Below are 18,798 nucleotides of genomic sequence, written 5' to 3'. Positions count from 1 at the left end.
TTTACATGTAGCTGTCCAGTTTTCCCAGCACCACTTATTGAAGAGGCTGTCTTTTCTCCACTGTATATGCTTGCCTCCTTTATCAAAGATAAGGTGACCATATGTGTGTGGGTTTATCGCTGGGCTTTCTATCCTGTTCCATTGATGTATATTTCTGTTTTTGTGCCAGTACCATACCGTCTTGATTACTGTAGCTTTGTAGTATAGTCTGAAGTTAGGGAGTCTGATTCCTCCAGCTCCGTTTTTCTTTCTCAAGATTGCTTTGGCTATTTGGGGTCTTTTGTGTTTCCATACAAATTGTGAAATTTTTTGTTCTAGTTCTGTGAAAAATGCCAGTGGTAGTTTGATAGGGATTGCATTGAATCTGTAGATTGCTTTGGGTGGTATAGTCATTTTCACAATGTTGATTCTTCCAATCCAAGAACATGGTATATCTCTCCATCTATTTGTATCATCTTTAATTTCTTTCATCAGTGTCTTATAATTTTCTGCATACAGGTCTTTTGTCTCCTTAGGTAGCTTTATTCCTAGATATTTTATTCTTTTTGTTGTAACGGTAAATGGGAGTGTTTCCTTAATTTCACTTTCAGATTTTTGTTCATTAGTGTATAGGAATGCAAGAGATTTCTGTGCATTAATTTTGTATCCTGCTACTTTACCAAATTCATTGATTAGCTCTAGTAGTTTTCTGGTGGCATCTTTAGGATTTTCTATGTATCGTATCATGTCATCTACATATTCTTTTTAAGTGAATATAAAACATTTACTGGTATAGTTCATACCTGGGCCATAAAACAACTCTCAGTAAATTTAAAATAATTCAAACCATATAAAATGTTCCCTAGTCACAATGGTATTATAAATCAATAACAGAAAGACATCTGTAAAATCCCCAAATATTTGGAAACTAAGTAACAAACTGTAAAATAATCCATGAGTCTAAGGAAGAGAAAAGAGAAATTAGTAAGTAGCTTGAACTGAATGGAAATGAAAAACAACATAATGGAAATTTGTGGGATGCCACTAAAGTAGCACTTAGACGGAAATTCATTGCACTAAATACCATATAAGAAAAGAAATCAGAGTTCAAATACATGATTTCAGCTTAAAAAAATAAAAAAAGAAGAGGAAATAAAACCAAAGCAATCAAAAGGAAAGAGATTATTGTAAAACTCAGAGTGAAAAAATCAATGTAAAAGAAAGGAGAAAAAATAGAGAAAGTCAATGAAACCAAAAGCTGGTGCTCTGAGATCAATAATATTGTTAAGCCTCTAGGAAAATTAGAGAGAAGATACAAATTACCAGTATCAGAAATGAGAGAAGTGATATTACTGCAAATTCTACAGATATTAAAAGGATAATATGGGAATATTATGAAGAACTTTAGGGCAATAAATTTGACAACTTAAATTAAATAGAGTTTCGTTGCAGGGCACAAACTACCAAAATCTACTCATGAAGAAATACATAACCTAAATAGTAGGATACTTTTAAGCAATTGAATTTGTAGTAGAAAGAAAGAAAAACACAAAAACTTTCCCATAAAGAAAGATCCAGATGGTTTCATTAGTGAATTCTATCAAATATGTAAGGAAGAAACAGTACTAATTCTACACAAAATCTTTCAAAAAATCAAAGAGGAAATATTTCCCAATTCATTTTGAGGCCAGCATTATCTTGATATTGACAAAAGACATTACAAAGAACTGAAAATAACACACCTTATTCCTCACGAATAAAAATGTAAACATTAACAAAATTTTAGAGTATCAAATCCAACAATATAGAAAAGGGTGACTGCATCATGATCAAGTGAGGTTTATTGCAGGAATGCAAGGCTGATTTAACATTTGAAAATCAATCAATTAAGTCACCATATTAACAGACTAAAAAAGAAAATCCCAAAAGAGAAGAAAACTAAAAAAAATATATATATATGATCACCTCAATAGCTCCAGAAATAAAAATGGTCAAAACCTAACATTAATTTCTGATAAAAAAACCCTCAGGAAATTAAGAATATAACGGAATGTATTCATTAATGAGGAGCCTCTATCAAAACCAAAACCAAAACCAAAACCTGCAGCTAACATCATACTTAATAGTGGTCAAATATTGAATGTTTTCCTCCTAGCATCAGGAGGAAAGCAAGGATGTCCATTCTCACCACTTCAACATTATACTGGAGGGTCTAGTTGTTAGATCTGGGATTTGCTTTTATCCTACATACATACAACCTAGTGAGTTAGTCTGTTACTGTTTTGCTGTTTTGTGGATGCTAACAGAAGACATAAGACTCCTGGTTCAGAGATAAAGGACTTTATTATTTATGGCACGGGAAGAAGCATGTGTATTAGCATATTTGTGTTGGTTATCCTTTACCCCAAATCCTGCAGGGGCAATGCAATGGGCTCAGAAGGATGCTATGCCTTCAGTGGATTTATGTTACAGCTAACAAACACTGAGTTTGGGGGATCCACTGCTTTTGCAGCAAGGAGTGATGTATATATTTATTATCTTGATTGTGATGATAGCTTCATTGGTGCACACATATATCAAAACATATCAGATAGTGTAATTTAAATATTTGCAGCTTACTTGCACCAATAAAACTGTCAGAAAAATGAGAAAAATCTTCCATTCCAAGCATTCTAGGCCTTTCTATATCATTAATTTAACAAATATTTTTGGGCTACTACTAATGTGCTAGGCACTGTGCTGATATTGGGAATACTATGGTAAACAAAATCCTTCCTCCCATGGAGTTTATATTCTTGTAGGAGGAGACTGAAAGTAAACAATAAGAAAAACATCAGATGGTGGCTACTGTGATTAAGATAAAGAGAATTAAGTAGGGTGGCTACTTTAGATTGGGGGTGGGTCATCTCTCTGAGAAGATGATGCTGATGTAGAGATATGAATATCAAGAAGGGGCCAACCCGCAGTGGTTGAGAATCTGCCTGCCAATGCAGGGGACACGGGTTCCAGCCCTGGTCTGGGAGGATCCCACGTGCCGCAGAGCAACTGCGCCCGTGAGCCACAACTACTGAGCCTGCGCATCTGGAGCCTGTGCTCCGCAACAAGAGAGGCTGCGATAGTGAGAGGCCCGCGCACCACGATGAAGAGTGGCCCCCACTCGCCGCAACTAGAGAAAGCCCTCGCACAGAAACGAAGACCCAACACAGCCAAAAAATAATTAATTAATTAATTAATTAAAAAAAAAAAAAAGAAGAAGGGGCCAACCACGTCGAAGTGGGAGAAGAGCACCTCTGACCTTCATCATTATTTTGGCTTTCTAACTGTTCTCATTTCCCTCCAATCTCCTGTAAGCCACACTGAATTAAGTTCCCCAAAGGTTAATATGATCATGTAATTACTGTGTTTAAAAACCTTCATTCTCTCTCTTATCTCAATTACTAAAAAGGATATTAGCGCTACATTCCAGCATTATGGGTCTTCTTGCATATGACAAAACCTACTTTTCCAGTCTTCTCACTATTCCTTTATTCTAACATGGAGAAATCCCTGATCTTACGTATGCTTCCCTACTTTTGATCATGCTGTTTCTTCTGCTTGAAATGCCATCCTTCTCCTCAAGGATGCCATCAGTAGACATCATTCCTATCCTTAAATGTCTGTCTCAAATATCACATTCTCCTTAATATCTTTTCTGATTTTCCCAGCCAGATGTAATTTTTGTTCACAATTCCCTCCTGTTATGTTTCTCAATGGGAAAAACTCAGCTTGCTCATTTTTTATTATATTTTAGATGGTGGCATAGGGCTTTGCAGATAGGAGATAATCCATAACTTCCTAGTGGACTGAATTATCTTAGTTTTGTTTTACTTGAAAGCTGCATGAGAGTCAAAAAAAAAAAAGATAAACATAAAGATAAAACAGAGACTTCCAGTGGCGATCCAGTGGTTAAGACTTCGCCTTCCAGTGCAGCGGGTGCAGGTTCAATCCCTGGTCAGGGAGCTAAGATCATACATGCCTCACGGCCAAAAAACCAAAACATAAGACAGAAGCAATATTGTAACAAATTCAATAAAGACTTTAAAAATGGTCCACATAGGGACTTCCCTGGTGGCGCAGTGGTTAAGAATCCGCCTGCCAATGCAGGGGACACGGGTTCGATCCTTGGTCCGGGAAGATCCCACATGTCGCAGAGCAACAAAGCCCGTGCGCCACAACTACTGAGCCCACGCGCCTAGAGCGTGTGCTCCACAACGAGAAGCCACCACAATGAGAAGCCCGCACACCGCAATGAAGAGTAGCCCCTGCTTGCCGCAACTAGAGAAATCCCGTGCACAGCAACGAAGACCCAATGCAGCCATAAATAACAAATAAATAAATAAATAAATAAATTTATTTTTTTAAAAAAAGGTCCACATCAAAAAAATCTTTAAAAAAAGAATAAGATAAAGCAAATAAGTGGATAGAAGTTACCTTGCCCCACAAAAACAATAATATTCCTCATAAGAGAATAATCTACTGGAAATATAATGTGTTTAGAAAAAAATAGAACGGATCTTTACAATTTCAGTGACTCTGTTAAAATCAGTTCTTTTCCAAGACAATTGGATTCTCTTTAAAACCCTCTCACTTTCCTGAGACTGGGACCAAGCTAACATGAGCAGAACCTCTGAAAATAGGGAAGAAGTCTGCTGTTCTCCATCTCAACACCAAGATGGGTTGAAGACACATGCCTTGCAGAGGACCTTGATTAGATTCCTAAGGAGGGAGCAGGAGTGGATGGGAAATAAGAAAAAATCAGAAAAAGAATGTGTTGGGATCCCCAAGATCACCCCCAGGTTTGATGGTTTGTGAGGAGGATACACAGGACTTAGAATATAGTTGAACTCACAGGTGTAGTTTATTACAGAAAAAGGATACAAAGTAAAACCAGCAAAGGAAAAAGGTGCAGAGATGAAGTCTGGAGGAAACCAGGTGTAAGTTTCTAAGAATCCTTCCTCTACCAGTGGAGTCACACAGGATGGGATTAATTCCTCCAAGAATTAACATGTATGAAAACACATGTGAAATGCTGTCTAGCAGGGATATTCACTGGAGACTCAGTTTTCAGAGTTTTTGTTGGAATTGGTGATGTAGGCAACCTCTGCCTAGCATGTATCAAAATTCCAGACTCCCAGAAGGGAAGCAGGTGATCAGTATAAATAACATTGTTTGCAGAGACAATTTAGGTACAGTGAACTGCCCTTATCAGTTACAGAATGGTGGAAACATCCCTAAAATCCAAGGGCCAACCTTACAAGCAGTTTTTCTAAGGACAGTAGTCCTTTTCTGTATAGGGATATATTGAAAATATTCTTACTTTTTAAATTCAAGGATCTCACTTTCAGATTTTTTTTTAGCAAATAGTATGAAATAGAGCAAAGTTATGTACACTAAACTGTTTATCACAATATTGTTTAAATTAGTAAAAAAAAAACACAAGGTAAGTGTCCAAAAACTGTGGACTGGTTCAGTAAATTATAGTACAGTAGTATGAAGAAATATTAAACAGCCATTAAATATTTTTGAAGACTTTTAATAACAAAAATGACTATCCTGGAGAGTAAATCAGGATGAAAAATTATATGTACAATAATAACTCAAAAATGGGAGAAATATAGAATGAAATCTAGAAGGAAATACACTAGAATGTAATCATGATTCATTTCTGGGGGATGGCTTATATAAAATAATTTTCATTTTCCTCTTGACCTTTTCTGTCCTTTCAAGTTGTATTTAATGAACATGTATTTACTTTTCTAATTAGAAAACAAGTTATAATAATAAGATAATTGTGTTAAAAAGATTTTAGATATAATGGCCTATGGAATCAAAGCAAATTTTGCTAAAATGTAAAATATTTAGCATGCACAGTAATACGAATACAATGACTAGGGAACTCTTAGGATGGCAAACGACCATTTAAAGTGCATTTTTTCTATTTGATGTGCTTCTTTCTTCAATTAGCTAAGAAAAAAAGAAAAAGCAGGTAAAGGGAAGGGAGATATAAACACTAAAGAAAGCACAATGGCTAATTTTTATTTCAAAGAAGAAATGGTTCACAAACTAGCAAACGCAAAAATAAAAATGTTATTTTTCAATGGACAGAACAAGGATGAATTTCCTAAATAACACTGAATCCCAATTTACGTACAATCTGTTAAGTATTACTAACGTAAGTCACATAAATTTTCAGAGTTTTAAGGAGGATTAGGTAATTACTCTACAAACTTCTGGAGAAGGTGATTTCTAACATATTCAGTTACAATTCCCCTCCATTTGCTTTAATGCATCTACCCTAGTCACAGAGATACTACTCCACAGAAAGCTATTTTTATACTACCCAGCTTCTCCATCACTGTATTAAGTAGCCATATAGAAAACAGACCACTATTGTATCCTCTTATCCCTGGAGAGATGAAATGGTTTGCAGCTTATTTTAAATCACAAAGCAATTCTTTTGTGTACTGAATTGGCCCCAGGCTACGGAGGTTGTGCAACTCACTTCCCACATGACCTCCACTTGTGGCTGCTTCCCAATCTTGTCAGAACATGCAAACCTTGAAGGCACTCCATGTGGGAGGCAGTGCTCTCTCTGCCTCTGAAATGATTCCTGGGCCAAGTTAGAAAAACCAGATTCTGAACAGCCACTGTAATGGCAAGCGCACGCAGAAGGGGAAAAAAAAAAGCTCAGAATTTTTCTGGTTAGGAAGGGAAATGTGGTTAACCTAAATTGGACCTAAAGAGCAAATGGAGGCATCAAGAAGCACTCCCACTGCTTCAGTTCAACTATGCATTTTTGTTTCCGTTATAAAAAAAGAACAGCTCTTTAAATGGTTTGGCTATATTCAGAAATGTAACTGCTTAAAAAAGTTCTCAAGTGTTTGAAAGGACTGTGTTTGGGAAGGTGGTAGGGAAAGAGGGCAGATGACAAAGCATTGCTAGAGTCTTTTGAGTAAAACTTAAATTAGATAATCGAAGTCAGCAACTGGTGCTTGCTAAGTGATGGTTCATGTATGATCAACAGTCCTTCAAAGACTTTGCTGCTGCCTCTCTTCTCTTTCCCAGGAAGAAAGAGATTATATAGGACTCGGAGTCAAAAAACCTGGGTTCAGATCATGTCACTGTCAAACATGCATTAACAGTTTCCAGACACTATGCTTTCTTGGCATTTGTCATCTCTGAATTTTAGGCTTTTCCTGTATAAAATGGGTACCAACAAATGTCACCCTTTTCATAGGTGATTATGTAGAAAGAAAGTATAAGCAAACTGTGAAGTGCTAAGCATTTTTATTGTTGTTGCTAGTAGGTCTGCTTGAAATATAAAAAGTACTTAACAAATGTTCACAAAATTATTAATAAACTGGAGTAATTATAGTGGACAAATGGTAAGAGTGAATAAGTCAAGAACCTTAAAATCAACAATAACACTTTCACTTAAAACTTAACAGATATTTAACTATAAAACATTAATATCTTATATGGAACTAAACTGAACACCTTAGAAATATCCTGGGGGGAAAACAATGCTTCAGCTGCCAGAAGAGGTCACTGTAATCATCATATATGGTAGGATCTCAGGTGTGGCAGAGGCATGCTAGCATATCAGGTTTCATTAAGGTTACAGAGGCAGTGAATGAGAGGTTAAGAGCCTGAGCTCTGAAGTTCAATCTCAACTAACAAGTTGTATGACTATGGGCACATTACTTAATCTTTTCTAAGCCTCAGTTTTCGCAGATGTAAAATGGGGAGAGCAGCAGTCTCTGCTAGCAGGATTACTGTGAAGACTTTAAGGAAGAAACAGGTGAATTACTTACCACAGTGTTATTTGCTTACCTACCATCGTCTTCATCATACTATATACAAGGTGTCTTTTTATGAGTGGGACTAGACCAGGAGTCCTCCATTTTACAATCTCCTATTAACCTTCAGCCATGGTAGAGAACTATGGTATGTTTTTGAAAAACACAGCAAAGGGGGTCTACTGTGGTCATATACCCTGCCAGGTCCCCACACAGCACTATGCTGCTTAGGTGAAGTTCGATATGCCTGCCAGGAACTATGGCTCCCTGAACCAAATGTTAGCAGATGTTCAAGGTATAATTCTTCCTATTTCACTAACCACTCTCTGAACCATCCAGAATCCCTGGGTTATACTTTTAAATTTTAAATTTCATATTCAAGTTGCTCATGCCCTATGTTTCACTTCCAGTAAAATCTGTCTTTCTTTTTTCAAATGGAAATGTCAAAAACTTAAGATGTGCATACATGCGTATTTTTTTCTAATTTGCAGTGAGTGAAATCTTGCTAATACAGAAGCTAAAGAAGTTAGAATAATGAAACACTAATATAGGAGTCCCTTATAATATTATATAACATGTTAACTGATGGTGGTGGTCAATGAAGCAATTGCTTCACATTCAATATCCTGCTGAAATGAAATAACTGCATTTTAAGGAAATAAAACGTAACCCTTTTTGAGATGTCCTGCTAAATGAGTCAAAAAACCTTAATTCTAGATCTATAAAATTAATCAAAATAATCCAACTGTGCAATCATCTTACATCTTATCACAGATAATTTAATAATGCAGTAAATTCTGGATCTTGGATATAAAAGACACTCCTCCCTCATGCCCCCAACAGTCACCTTCTTGGGACCGGGTCCACTCTTTTGGGACATGGAAAGCCCCTTCTCCTGAGGAAAGGCTGGGTCCAGCCACCTCAGCGTGAGCTGCTTCTCCAGCCTGCCTGCCTTTTTGACAGTGCTACCTGCCAGCCACAGCATCTTGTTGTCTTCTGGGCTGCTGCAGATTGAACAGACTTTTAATCCAGCCAGAGGGTAAGAGGTTGTTTTAATTGGCTAAATCTGCTATGTGCAAAGCATAGGACCATGAATTTGTAGCCAAAACACTAATCTAAAAAAATGTCACGAACAATTTAAACACAAAACAAGAATGATATTTTTGCTTGTCAATTCTACTTTTGCCACGAGGGTTTTTAACCTAACATTTTACAATGACTACCAAATCTTTACCTTTGCTGAAGTAGACTTTTCATGGTATACTCCTTGTACCAAATCCATAAGAGCACTTGCTAAAAGTTCCACAACCTAAAAAACAAGAAAAAAATCAAAAGAAACAATTTAAAAAATGTATCCCTATTTTTACCTCAGAATGCTTCACAAGGCTTAGTAGCAAGGCAGTATTATGCTTGATAGAAAAAAAAAATGGGGTTATGTGCAAAGATCCTGGCAAATGGCATTGCCCACCTGGATATTAGAGCTGTGATCCAATACTTCCAATCATAATTCAAGCAAAAAAAAAAAAAAAATCTTGTAAGCATAGCATTTAATATACGTGAAAATCCAGTAATAGCCATATTGAACATAAGCTTAAATTTCAGATAACTAATGAAAATTTTTTTTTAAATTAATTTATTTTTGGCCGCGTTGGGTCTCCGTTGCTGCGCATGAGGTTTCTCTAGTTGCGGCGAATGGGGGCTACTCTTCGTTGCGGTGCGCGGTCTTCTCATTGCGGTGGTTTCTCTTGTTGTGGTGCACGGGCTCTAGGTGCACGGGCTTCAGTAGTTGTGGCACACGGGCTCTAGAGTGCAGGCTCAGTAGTTGTGGCGCATGCGCTTAGCTGCTCCACGGCATGTGGTATCTTCCCGGACCGGGGATCGAACTCGTGTGCCCTGCATTGGCAGGCGGATTCTTAACCACTGCGCTACCAGGGAAGTCCCTCAGATAACTAATGAAATCTTAACCCAATTTATTTGCTGAATGTTTATTTCTGTCAGGTGGATACTTTTTCAATATCCCCGTTCTGGAAGGCATCACAATGCTAATTTTCATACGTAATACAGAGAGAAAAGCAACCTTTCTAACGTGTTCATTCTGTTGTACTAAAAATGCATTGTGGATATATTTGGTGTAGGGCCCCTGGGTCAAATGTACCATAAACACTGAAAATTTTTACAGAACTGTAATATTGAAATTGTATCATCAAACCTGTATTATTTTCAAGGCCCAGGCTATTAAAAAAAATCAAACAAAATCAAAAGCTTTGAACTTGTTCCAGAAAGTAAAACAAACAGAAAATAGTAAATGGTCTCTTTGCAGCTACTGTACAATTTAGAGTTGTTTGCATAAACCATCTTAATTCAAGAGGATAAAACAGTGGTATTTATTATAATGTTCAGTTCAGCCATTTCAAACAAGAATTCCTCAAGGCAACCCTACCCGCTTCTTAAGAAGTCTTAGTATCTTATATACTTAGCTTCCTATGTTATGCAGTCCTGTATCAGATTTCCACTCTTTGCTTCCTAAAATTTAGCTCAGTTTTGACTGAATTAAAGGATTTTGTTTCAGCTTTTATCATTCTTGTAATTGAAGACATTATTAAGCCAAAGGATACAGACCCAAACAACAAGATACTTCAATTTCAGGTACTTAGGATTTAATAAACATTTTCTTAGAGGCAAATGACATTAATTTGTAGAAAGATATGCTGTAAAATTTTAACACATAAGCATTTATCTCCAAATTTATATTTACATGCATCCTGCATAACACACACAAGGCTGCCGATATGGAAATTTTGCTGATTAAAGGGATTATTTTTTTCTAGCTCTGCAGATGGGTTAATTTGTAAGACCTATACAAAGTCTTTTTTTTTTTTTTTAATTGCATTGCCCTTTAGGTAACCAAATACTTAAGAAATATTGTAGCAATATGAGCTGCAGAGGAACTGCGAGGACAATGATCCTACAGTGTTACCAGATGTGTTGAGTTATTTAAGTGGGGAAAGAGAGAAAAATGAATGGATTTTTTTCCCCCCTGAAGGTATCAGATAAGCTTTATTCCCAAATCCAGGAGGATAGAGTATTGCCAATAGGTCTATGAAAGACTGTAACTAAATGCACAGCATCAGATTGGATTACAGTTTACACAAGCAACATCCCAAGATCCCTCTGATGGCTGGACACATAATACAGATCAATCAGTCACTAAGAAATGTTATGGTTTTGAAACAGTTTGAGGTCTGAGACCAGCACTGGTAAAGTGAAGAGGGATTTACAAAAAGAAAGTCCGACACTAATTTTAACAATGGATCTGGTTTTGGATAAACAGAGTGTTCCTTTACTTCCCTGAAATTCCAGACCAGGAAGAAGCAACAAAAACTTTTTATTCTCCAATTCTTTTTCTGTTAATGCAATTAGCAAATATATGTAGATCTGTACTTACAAGTTTATAATTTATAAATGACCTGTACTTCCAAACGGCCATCCTTGCTTAAGCAGAATACACCTCCACTGCCAACAGCAACCATCAAGGAAAAAGCTTTGGACTTCCTTAGGTTAACAAGTCCAGGAAGGCAAGAGAGTAAAAAAAGCAGTCTAGCCTAGGGGAGTTGAATATGTCCCAGGCAAAAGTGACTTATCCAGCACACACTTAAATATCTTTCCACTGCCTGAAATGTTTACTTTTAAAATTATACCAAAAAGAGATGTAAGTATTATCCTCCTTTAAAATTGCAAATATTTCTAGGAAGACCACAGGGCTAACAGCCCATACATACGTTAACAAGACCATTTAATGATCTCATCTTTTTTTTTCATTACATGGTTTACTACCACAGGCATTCACCTGTTTAGATAACTATTGTACTTAAATACAAGAAGGCACCTGCTGGGACTTCCCTGGTGGCTCAGTGGTTAAGAATCCGCCTGCCAATGCAGGGGACACGGGTTCAAGCGCTGGTCCAGGAAGATCCCACATGCCGCGGAGCAACTAAGCCCGTGCGCCACAACTATTGAGCCTGCGCTCTAGAGCCTGTGAGCCACAACTACTGAGCCCATGTGCCACAACTACTGAAGCCCGCGTGCTCTAGGGCCCACGTGCCACAACTACTGGGCCCGTGTACTGCAACTAATGAAGCCTGCGCACCTAGAGCCCATGCTCCTCAACAAGAGAAGCCACTGCAATGAGAGAAGCCCACGCACTGCAATGAAGAGTAGCCCTTGCTCGCCGCAACTAGAGAAAAGTCCACGCGCAGCAACAAAAACCCAATGTAGCCAAAAGATAAATTAAAAAAAAAAAAAAAGAAAGCACTTGCTTAATGAGCTCCTCCCTTCCCTCAGATTACTGAGGAATGATTTGTTCAAGCAACCTAAAACGGTAGCAAGGATAACGTCAGCCAGAAGAGAATCTAGAGCTCAACTGCCAGACTGTCTGAGACTAAGAGTCCCCGTCCCAGACTTTTTGGTGCTCCAGAGAAAGACCAAGGACTTCTGTTCCAAGCCCAGGGGGGCAAGCAAACACTTTCTACTAGAAAAAGTGGGTTTTAATTCAACAACAGAACACATGAAAAGACTATTTTAACCAAAATCAGAGGTCTCTGTAACATTGACTTGTTGCATCCTGAAACATTATTTCAGATTATATGACTGTCACCAACACTATTATAAAGTTTAGTTTACCTGCCTAGAGAGTAATCAAATAGGAGATATGTTTCTTCATTTCTGCATTTCTGGAGGTTGTGAGAATAGCAGAATTGCTTACCTGTACATGCAAATGCAAATATGCTTTTTTCTTTTATTTGTGTCGTGTTTAACTCTACAGCAATGTCATACACTATCTCCCAATCTTTTAAGTAACACCTTAGATTTCAGTGAGCCAGAAGTGGTAACCATTCACAATGTCAGTGTTATGAGCTGGTTTCTCCTGCCACCTCATTTTTGGCTACCAGACAGAAGGTTGCATAGGAAAGGAAGTGGACATCAAATTGCTGTTCTCAAGCAAACAGCAATCTCTGTTGATCTCTCCCACTTTAATCACTACCCTCTCATCAAAGATAAGGAATAGGTAGTATTCAGATGTGTCTGAACCTTAGCACAATTACAGATCCAATATAACTGACCTTTGGAATGAATTTCTTAAATGGTTAATTTACAGGACAAATTTTACCAACTGCAAGGGAATATGTAATTGCTTCCTTCTTTATCTTTTGGCAAGGGTAACTACAATTCAGTGATTTTTTTAAACTGAAAAACTAAAGTGATACATACTCTTACAAAAGGTGTTGTAATTATTATATAATAAAATTATAATAATTATATATTATATATTAATATAATTAATTATATGTAATATAATTAATTACATATAATTATATATTATAATATAATTATAATAAAATTCTCAACTTAAAAATTAGAAATTGAGAGAAGTAGGAGTTGGTAATGACCAAATGGCCAAAAAACACCCTCACTTACTGCTATACAAAGATTTCTATAACATATTATTAAGGAAACGAAAAAGAAATGCTGGTTACAAAACAGAACAACATGATAGGTATTTTTAAAACAAAAATGAGGTCAATCTATGTGTTCATATATGCTGAGAAAAAAGTCTGAAACAGCAAAATATTGATAATAATGATAATCTGTAAGTGGTAAGATTCTAGATGTTTTTAATTAAAATTTTTTCTTCAACTTTTCTGAATTGCTTAAATGTACAATTGCTTAGTACATAATGTACTACATTTTCTCTCCTTTTATTAGCTTGCTTTCATAATCAGATAAAATAAACCTACTTCTAGGGGGTGGGACGGGAAGAAGCATACCCTGTTTCAGTCTCAGAAAGGCTTCAAGCTAAGCTGTGTCCCCAAATTGATTTATGGAGTATAGCAATCAATAGTCTCTGGATTAGCAAAAATAAGATCAGTAAGTGGTGATAAGCATTCTGTGCAGACAACTTGTGCCTTTCTCAATAAATGTGATTCAGGAGTACTGTCAGTCAGCATTTGACAGATGGAATAGACTCAACAGAGCTGTACATGTTTCACTAGTAAACCAGACCACTTCGGTTTGAGCAAAGGAGCGCCTATCCTAAATTTAAAGTAAAATACAACTAAATCTTTAGAAAAATGTTAATTACAAACTAATGTGGCCCAATTGAAACTCAAGTCAGCATAAGCTGAGTTGATGTCATAAGGTAGTACAGTTGTACTTTAATTCACTTTTAAAAGGTTGCTATGTACTTAATTTGCTTGGTGTACTAAAACTGTGGAGGCTACTACAGATTTATAATCGTCTTTCAAAAACTTGCACTGGGAAGGTTATTTTAATGACATTTCTTACTACAGCGTGGAATGACAGGACAACGTGTGATCCATCACTCTATTTGGGAGGCAAATGAACCCACAGCCCCTCAGTCTTTAGTACTCTTACCAGCTGCTAGCAAAGGAAACAGTCGTGTGTGTGCACGCATCTGCAGTTCTGATGGCATTTAATTACACACAAATCTATTGCACTCCTCCCCCAATCCCCAGGAACAAATAGCAACGCATGAAGCAGTAGCAAAGGTAAAACACCCTTGAGGGAAAATTAATTCTCATATACATCTTGGGAGGAACAAAAGACAGATTTAGTCCTTTTCAAAGTGCTTTGGCATTTGAAGGGATATTGTCAATTTTTTTTTTTAAGCCACAAAAACTATATTGTCAGTGAAAATATTTTACAGAAAAATACTTTTATAGATAAAGGATGCCTACTAATGGTACCCAGAGTGGTCAGCTTCACTCTTCCGTTCCTCTTCATACAAATGGAGCACAAAGTATTTGAGAGTTGCTTTTAAAGAAGAAGGATTTACCTACATTACCTACATTACCAAGGTGAGGTAGAGAAGGACTGGTAAAGGAGTAGTGCTCTCCCATAGAGGCCAATAATATCTAACATTTGTAAAGCACTTTATCATTTACAAACTGGGTTTAAGCAAACTATCTGGTTCCAGGTAGCGTCCTCAGCGCCCAGCCAGATCTTCCAGGCTGGCAGCCTCATTGGAGAAGCAACCTCTGAAGAACATGGGGAGCAGAAGCAGTGGCCAAATAAGGGGTGAATCTACTCACCCACCACCTGGGCACACATAACCCAGATGAGCCCTAATCTGCATGCTGATTAATATAAATGAGTGGCTTTAATAAGCCATTGATGGAGTCTGTGAAAGAATGGTTCTCTCCCCTCCTTCCTACCAGACAAGGACCAGGTTTAATGAAGACAATGATGAAAGGTCTGTTGCAGTGAACATACCACTAACTCACAGGAGTTCTGGAAGAAGCTTCTAACTCGGCTTTTTGAAGGGAGCCTTTTCAATGCTGCCAAATGCGTAAGGCTGTGCTTATTTGTGGGAGGGATGGCAATCTGTTCTAGTGAGCTGGGAACTTCTTTCTGGCTAAGGGGGAAGAGCAGAGAGAGAAATGGCACTACCAGTAGGACAGGTGCAGCAAAAACTAAGCAAATTGGTAATCTTAATTTTTAATTTAGAACAGCTGATACATTGGTTTATAAACTCTAACTACTGGTAACATTTGTCAAAATGGTTCACGAAAATTCAGTGAACTCCAGAAAAGTAAAATCACAGCTGATAAAACTTAAATAGTCCACAAGTTCAGGAAAATGGCTTGAGTATGAAGTGTTGAAATTTAACATTATATTGGCTGGTGCACTCATTTCAGAAACATTTGCTGATAGCCTACTATGTACCTGGCACTGTACTAATGAGACTAGTGATGGCCATATAAAGGCCATTTATTTGTCTTCGATCACCTAGAGGATTAATACACAGATGAGCTGCATGACCTTGGGCCAGCACATCACTTCTTTGGGCCTCAGTTTGCATATCTAGATAAGAGGTATCTGTGCTTTATCAACAGTAAGCCCCATGATCAGAAACACCTAAATGTGCAGCTGCACACATTTTTTATTCATAACAATTGTAAGGAATAGTCAATTTGCCAAAAATGTGGATCTCTTTTACTAGCAATACAAAAGTAATCCAAAAAAGTTGTTCACTTTTTGAATGAAGGTGCATGATTCTTGGCCTTGTTTGTCACTTAACAATGAAAAATATCATTTATTTAAACAATGATTAGGTTCCTGAAAAGTGGCAGATAATTTAAAATGCTGACATCAAGATGAAACTTTTCAGAAGAAATAAAGAAAAAGGATGCTTTCCAGTAGGTTAAAAAAAGGTTGTGTCAAGTACCTTGCATTGCTACAAAAACTGTAAATAGTTGCTGAGGATTGCATGCTTAGTCATGAAACAAAGCAATTCTGTCTGTCATTATCATACAGCAGTCAGCTGCTTTATTTTCCACCTTCTCCAACATGAGAATTCCTTCACATGAAGTCTGTTGGACTCAGGATGGTCCACGTTAATATTCTCTTTACTTAAGGGTACTGTTAAACCATGTTTTGACTGGACTTTCTCTGAAGAGAATCATGCCTGCCATTTCAATGATCTGTACACTTTTCCCCACGTAGCTGATAACCTACATTTTGCTTTCACTGCTTCTTCATTTGAGTGCCCTCAGTGATGTTAACTAAGGTTTTCCAAGTATGATTTTACTGAAAAGTTAACCCCAGTTTTGAGACGTTTACAATGTGAATCTTCAGAACACCAGAATCACAGTACAGTATTTCATGCAACTGAAAGGATGCTGTTGGCTAGAACACTGCCTAGTAGTACCAGCTTTCAAAATTTTTAAACTGTAACCCAGAGTAAGAACTATGTTTTACATCGCGACACAGTACATGCATACATGCATATGCACAAAAATGAGTGAAAAGTTCTATAAAACAAAAGTTTCATTATTCTTATTTTCTTTTGCATTTCATTAAAAAAAAAGTGTTGATAGTGATTTACTAAAACAATTTCACCACCCACCAATAAACAGGATGTGATCTGTGGTCTGAACCATTATCTTACATCATGTTGATATAAGTCATTTATAGCTCATACTTTGGTTAGCCACCTGAATTGCAAACAAAGTCCTCAAATTTTCGACATGCAGTTTAAACATTGTTATTCTGAAATATATTTGTAAAGGTGTTAACTTCTTTATCACTTTACAACAAAAACATGTAAATTAACTGAGTGTAAACAGAGGCAGGATAAAACAATCATTCTTGGGTACTATGGGATATATTCTGTTAGAGTGCATATCAATCTTGGTTTACATCAACTGATGTTGACTGTTAGCTTCAATCTTATTAGATTCATGAAAACAAATTGGTTTAGACCACATTGGCCAAAGAGTTAAAAATTTCAGGATTTTTCTGGAATTCACACATACATCTTGCAAATTCCAGGGATACCATGTCCTTTGGGTAACACAGTTCACCTTTCAGCACAATCAGTTCCTCTTCAAATTGCCACACTGAAAAGCAGATGTTTGTAATTTAGAGACATCCCAAGGTCTGCACTTCAAAGGCAGTCACAGAAATAAAAGCATGACTCATATGCATTAAAATCCATGCATCTTGTCTAAAACTGTAATTGTATTTCTTCCAAATACCTTCACAGCTCTTCAAAATCTGTGATTCAATGAAATTCTAAAAATAACTGGCCCTACTAATACTGCATTCTAGAAAATTAGATAACACATTTTCCCCTCCTTTAAAAAAATTAGGTAGTAGAAACTTGAGACTAGCTGCATTGTACCCTTGAATCAAATAATGGATACCCTTGGGTTAGAAATTCTCAAATCTATAAAGATATACAACTGACTTTTAAACTGTTATCTCTAATGCTTAGCACATGTACACAAAAATTTTCGTTGAATTACCAATACTCTTCTAATATTTGAATTCATTGTATAAATCTTAACTATTTCAAAATAAATTTGCACAGTTACCACTTTGTTCAAACACTATTTTCAGAAATTTACATCTGCATATCACCTTATGGCTTAAAGTACTTGAAAAAATAAAGTCTAAGTTTCTCATCACATGGGCTTCCCTGGTGGCGCAGTGGTTAAGAATCCGCCTGCCAATGCAGGGGACACGGGTTCGTGCTCCGGTCCAGGAAGATCCCACATGCCACGGAACGGCTAGGCCCGTGAGCCACAACTACTGAGCCTGTGCGTCTGGAGCCTGTGCTCCGCAACGGGAGAGGCCGCGACAGTGAGAGGCCCGCGCACCGCGATGAAGAGCGGCCCCCGCTCACCGCAACTGGAGAAAGCCCTCGCACAGAAACGAAGACCCAACACAGCCAAAAATAAATAAATAAATATATAAACTTATTAAAAAAAAAAAAAAGTTTCTCATCACAAATCTGCCATAAAGATGAGTTCACTAATTTGGGGCATTACTTTATTTTTAAACATCTTTATTGGAGTATAATTGCTTTACAATGGTGTGTTAGTTTCTGCTTTATAACAAAGTGAATCAGCTATGGGGCGGGTATTACTTTAGACTGCTGAAATATGCATGTCAATCTTAAGATCTCTGACATTTATAAAACATTTTGGGGACTTCCCTGGTGGCGCAGTGGTTGAGAATCTGCCTGCCAATGCAGGGGACACGGGTTCGAGCCCTGGTCTGGGAAGATCCCACATGCCGCGGAGCAACTAGGCCCGTGAGCCACAACTGCTGAGCCTGCGCGTCTGGAGCCCGTGCTCCGCAACAGGAGAGGCCGCGATAGTGAGAGGCCCGCGCACCGCGATGAAGAGTGGCCCCCGCTTGCCACAATTGGAGGAAGCCCTCGCACAGAAACGAAGACCCAACACAGCCAAAAATTAATTAATTAAAAAAAATTTTTTTTGGTTTCTCTATTACACCTTTGATTTTTATTAACAATTTTTCTTGATTTCTTTGTTTCTCTTCATATTTAATGTCCTTGTCAGAATCTGGTTATATATTGTACGTTCACACTCTTTCCTACAACACTCAGAATTGTAGAATATTGGCACTGGCAAGGAGGTAGGGGATGGAAATAATG

The 18,798-nt window shown here is 37.3% G+C and overlaps 1 protein-coding gene across 8 annotated transcripts in view; it reads right to left on the bottom strand.

The window, feature by feature from the left end:
- PDSS2 (decaprenyl diphosphate synthase subunit 2) overlaps positions 1 to 18,798 on the bottom strand; it is a 268,309-nt gene that overhangs the window by 87,186 nt on the left and 162,325 nt on the right. For 7 of the 8 annotated variants that reach the window (XM_082475374.1, XM_082475373.1, XM_082475369.1 and 4 more), the window contains one exon: positions 9,052 to 9,126. The exons of the other annotated variant lie outside the window; for it this stretch is intronic. In XM_082475374.1, the coding sequence (XP_082331500.1) occupies positions 9,052 to 9,126 (75 nt within the window). The remainder of the gene's footprint in view (positions 1 to 9,051; positions 9,127 to 18,798) is intronic. 8 annotated transcript variants of the gene reach the window in all.

This window comes from Balaenoptera physalus (genome assembly GCF_965194825.1).
Source record: "Balaenoptera physalus genome assembly, chromosome: 9".
Lineage (NCBI taxonomy): Eukaryota > Metazoa > Chordata > Mammalia > Artiodactyla > Balaenopteridae > Balaenoptera > Balaenoptera physalus.
This window is presented reverse-complemented; position numbering and strand designations above follow the sequence as displayed.